Source organism: Octopus bimaculoides, chromosome 6 (assembly GCF_001194135.2).
Source record: "Octopus bimaculoides isolate UCB-OBI-ISO-001 chromosome 6, ASM119413v2, whole genome shotgun sequence".
Classification (NCBI taxonomy): domain Eukaryota; kingdom Metazoa; phylum Mollusca; class Cephalopoda; order Octopoda; family Octopodidae; genus Octopus; species Octopus bimaculoides.
Window position 1 is genome coordinate 94,898,687 of NC_068986.1, and position 2,150 is coordinate 94,900,836.

General features: G+C 40.2%; 1 protein-coding gene across 1 annotated transcript in view; it reads right to left on the bottom strand.

Moving 5' to 3' along the window:
* Positions 1-2,150, bottom strand: part of LOC106877766 (uncharacterized) — a 23,454-nt gene that overhangs the window by 2,972 nt on the left and 18,332 nt on the right. The window contains exon 8 of the mRNA XM_014926775.1: positions 1,148-1,269. Coding sequence (XP_014782261.1) covers positions 1,148-1,269 — 122 coding nt within the window. The remainder of the gene's footprint in view (positions 1-1,147; positions 1,270-2,150) is intronic.

Genomic DNA, 2,150 nt, shown 5'->3' on the forward strand with positions numbered 1-2,150 from the left:
GTTATTGGTGGTGGTGGTGGTGGTGGTGGTGGTGGTGGTGGTGGTGGTGAAGGTTATGGTTATAGGGGGTCGTGACGTTTGGATACTGGGGATGATGGCGATTATTATTGACGTGGTCGTGCTAGTGGCTTGGATAGAGTTATCGTTGCTGTTTGTTTAACTGATTTAACAGACAAATCTATGATCTGATCTAACACCATTCCAACCGTGACCATCACGCTGGAATGGATACGACCGGTTATAGTATCATCCAATGTTATCATCCAAGACGATAGGCACGATTTATGAAAGAAACTTGGCTATTATCTCTAATAGCTTCAGTGGGTAATCTTCCGGTATAGGGAGGTAAAAAAAGTAAATAAAAATGCAAGGGAAATAACTTACGGCTTACTAGTATCATCCGTACTACTCTGAAATGTATTTTTCCCCGCCTAAAACAGTATGCGACGGAATTTCCTTTTTTTTTAATAACGATTAGTTTTTTAAAAAATTACAAGAAAAATTTCCGTCGCATGCTGTTTGAGGGGGGGGGCACATTTCAGAGTAGTACGGATGATATTAGTAAGACGTATGTTATTTCCCTTGGATTTTTATTTACTTATTTTTTACCTCCCTATACTGGAAGATTACCGCTTCAGTGGCCGTATCAAGTAATGCTTCCCTACAATTTTTTTTTTTATCCAAGGAACTCTTTGATTTCTATGTTACACAGGCGGACCTCCATTTTCATGCGACGTTTAAAAGCTAGTTTTATTGACATGTGTTTCAAAATTCCTATTTTGTTTTTCATGCATTCACTTGCGTAGATTTGCAATAACACCCTTTGACAGGACATGTTTTAGCGGCAGGAAACTTGTTAAACTTGCGTAAAATGTTAGAGAAACAACCAAGCTGTTTCCTGCAATAAATACATCTACAGCAAAATTTTTCCATGAGTCCATAGAATATTACTGTGGATCCCTAATTTACTAATCCGCATGTACGGACCATCAAAACTCATATATGGTCCCCTGCTCCACCCTGGGGGCCATATGGATCTCGGTTGAGAATCATTCGTATAGAAGCTCCTTCATCAACTTGTCCTCCCAGTAGATGTATATAACGAAAAAACATTCAAGGGGACATAAAAAGAAAACGGACTACATACCCGCAGCTAAACTTGAGACTAGTTACGATCAGGTAATTCGGAAAGAAAAACAAATACCGTAACTTTCGAATGTTCTTCACTTGCTGGACCACATAACCAGACTTGATGGGCAGAGGAAAGACCTGGAAGTAATAAGAGATTTACGGTTCTTAATTATTACAATTCGTAATCTTGTCGATGATCTGAAGATTCGATGTGTATCTCTTGTTATCCGTAGCATTAAGCTAATGTGAGAAGAAATATCTTCCTCTTCTCTTGCATGGCGGGGCTGGCTTATTCGTATGAAGGACTTACTATTGGACAGGAAACGGACGAAGTCAAGTACTACAACACATACAAATGAACGACTCACGTGTTAATTCTGCGGCGATTATGCTACATACAGAGTTGAAATACATTATTCAGTGTAACCTGTGATTGCTCGACCTGTGTAACCTGTGATTGGAAATGGCAGTCAAATTTCCTCAAATCACACAGATGAGTAGTCAAGAATTTCGCTTCGTGACCACGTTGTTTCAGGTTCTGTTCCATAACGCGGCAACTTAAAGCTACTGTCTTTTATTATAGCCTCGGGCCGACAAACACCTTGTGAGTGAATTTGAAAGACAAAAGCTCTGAGAAGTCTGTTACATATATATATATATATATATGAGATCCCCTTTGGTCATGACTTACCATGGAATTGCACCTAGAAAGTTAACCTCCCGGGCACAAGTTCGGGCAAGGTTGTTTATGGGAGACCAGGAGTCACCCATGCATACCGGCCTCCCCACTCCACACCACCAGTGTTATCCAAGGGAAAGGCAAAAACTGATACAGCTTGGCACTTGTGACGTCGCAACTCATTTTTGCCAGCTAATTAAAACTGGACCAACGTGAAATAAAGTGCCTTGCTCAAGAACACAACACACAGCCCGGTCCAGGATTCGAACTCACAACTCGACACTCTAACCACTGAGCCATGCGCCTTTATTTTTATATATATATATATATATATATATAT